This window comes from Bison bison, unplaced genomic scaffold, assembly GCF_000754665.1.
Source record: "Bison bison bison isolate TAMUID 2011002044 unplaced genomic scaffold, Bison_UMD1.0 scf7180017864371, whole genome shotgun sequence".
In the NCBI taxonomy this organism is placed as follows: Eukaryota; Metazoa; Chordata; class Mammalia; order Artiodactyla; family Bovidae; genus Bison; species Bison bison.
The window spans coordinates 1,567,805-1,570,010 of NW_011494943.1; the positions used below are offsets into that span (position 1 = coordinate 1,567,805).

The 2,206-nt window shown below is 59.6% G+C and overlaps 1 protein-coding gene across 1 annotated transcript in view; it reads right to left on the reverse strand.

The window, feature by feature from the left end:
- The window catches only part of SLC16A6 (solute carrier family 16, member 6), a 17,141-nt gene that overhangs the window by 5,820 nt on the left and 9,115 nt on the right, over positions 1-2,206 (reverse strand). The window contains exons 6-7 of the mRNA XM_010856475.1: positions 1,677-2,152; positions 5-237 (exon numbers count right to left, since the gene is read on the reverse strand). Coding sequence (XP_010854777.1) covers positions 5-237; positions 1,677-2,152 — 709 coding nt within the window. The remainder of the gene's footprint in view (positions 1-4; positions 238-1,676; positions 2,153-2,206) is intronic.

Here is a 2,206-nt window from a genome sequence, read left to right on the forward strand (position 1 = left end):
TTGCAGGAGCTCTGTGCTCGGTCTTCCCCAGGTCCATCTCCAGAAAGTCTTCGGGGATGTCCTGCAACACTTTTTTCCCTCGGGGACCCCCGGCCTTGCCCTCCCGGGCTCGGGGCCGGCAGCACAGTCCCTGCTTGCAGGGTCTCACAAGGGCGAGGCACACGGCGGCCACCAGCATCCCGGCCGCACAGGAGTAGAAGGCTCTGCTGTAGATCCTGCTCTGGTCCACCAGCAGACCTGCGGGGGCAGCAGATGTTAGCCACGCAGACCCCCGCCCCGCCCCAGGCTCCCCCAAACTCGGCCACCTCTCGGGCTCTCTGCCTTCCTGGTTCTGTTTTAAGGGAAAAAGAGCTTGGAAGGTAGGAGTGTTTTCTAGACGGGAGAGGAGACAGACACCCCCATCCAGCACCTGAGAGACTTCTGTCACTTGCTATGTTCTCTGTGGGCAGGTCTGTCCTGGTCAAGAATGTAAAACATGGGGTCAGGGAGATGCTCATCTCCTTGGAAAGAAAGCTGACATCCTCTCCTGAGAGGAAGGAGCTCTGTGAACTTCACCCTGGTCCACCTCAGGTCACTGGGTAAGATGTGTAATCACGGTAACCCCAAGGACTTATTTCCGGTCCAAGATATAAAACGGGGCTTCCCAGGTGGCGCTAGTGGTAAAGAACCCGCCTGCCAATGCAGGAGACGTCAGAGACCTGGGGTTCGATCCCTGGGTGGGGAAGATCCCCTGGAGGAGGAAATGACAACCCACTGGCGCTAGTGGTAGAGAGCCCGCCTGCCAATGCAGGAGACGTCAGAGACCTGGGGTTCGATCCCTGGGTTGGGAAGATCCCCTGGAGGATGAAATGACAACCCACTCCAGTATTCTTGCCTGGAGAGCCCCATGGACAAAGAGGAGCCTGGCGGGCTACAGTCCATGGGGTTGCGAAGAGTCAGACAAGACTGAGAGACTTAGCACACAAGAAATGAAACATACACATCCTTCCTGAAGGAAATGTTCCCAAGTGACCAGCGGGGTCTCCGCAGAGTGCTGCCCGGGGTTCAGTTCCCTAAAAGCCATCCCCCGAAGGGACGCTGGCTTACAGAAGCCCCTCAGTCCTGTCTTCCAAAAAGTCAGAGTGTGATGAGGTCAAAAATCCCTGTGTCCCCCGCCAAGCATCTCACAAGGCAACCCGGTAGCAAACGCCCAGGCGGCTCGGGCTGCAGACCCCAGTCCCTCCTGACCCGGGCGCCGATCCCGCCTCAGGCTGGGGGCTGACACACCCCAGGGTTCACGTCCTCACGGGAAGTCAAGAGCAGTGGCTCAGATACTGATCATCCTGACACCTCTAAAATGCTCTGCAAGTATCAAGATCAATAGATGCTGCTTTTCATTCGACTTGAGTAGGAAGCTGGCACGATTCGTAACAGGACGGTACCCTTGAATGTGGACTCTCAGCTGTGACACAGGGGCAAGCATCTGTGAAACAGGAGCAGACTCAGATGGACCCGTGGTAGGGAGGAGGAGGGGCTGGGGGCGGGGCAGCCGGGGAGTCAGCAGGTGCAGACGCGCACTGACACGAGGTCCTGCTGCAGGGCACGGGGGCTGCAGTCAGAGCCCCGGGGTTAAACCACCATGGAAAAGAAAGGGGAAGCTTAGCCCACAAGGGTACTCCTTTCTGTATGCAGCTTACCTGCAAGGGGGGGTCCGGCCAGCCCCGAGATGCTCTGGAAGAAGACATAGACTCCGGCCGCCGACGACATCTTCTGGATGCCCACGACGTCGTCCTCGGCGAGCAGCGGGATGTGGGTGCCCGCCACGGTCCCGATCATGGCCCCTGAGAAGACGCTGCAGGCCATGAGGCCCCAGAAGCCCGAAGCGAAGGTGAAGGTGAACAGGGACAGAGTCAGCAGGATGACACAGATGAGCTCGATGTAGACCTTGCGGATGGGCTCCCGGTTGAGGACCAGCCCCGCCCCGATGCGGCCGAACACCTCGGCCACGGCCATGGCGCACAGCAGCAGGGCCGCGCGGTCGCGGTCCAGGCCAAGGCTGAGCCCCAGCGGGATGATGTACAGGGACGGGGCGAAGAAGCCCAGCGTCACGAAGAGCCCAAAGAGCGTGTAGCAGATGAAGCTCCTCTCCGTCAGCACGGAGAAGTCCAGCAGGTGTCGCGCGGATCAGCTGGCGATTATCAAGCAGATGAGCGGGCAGGTGTCATGT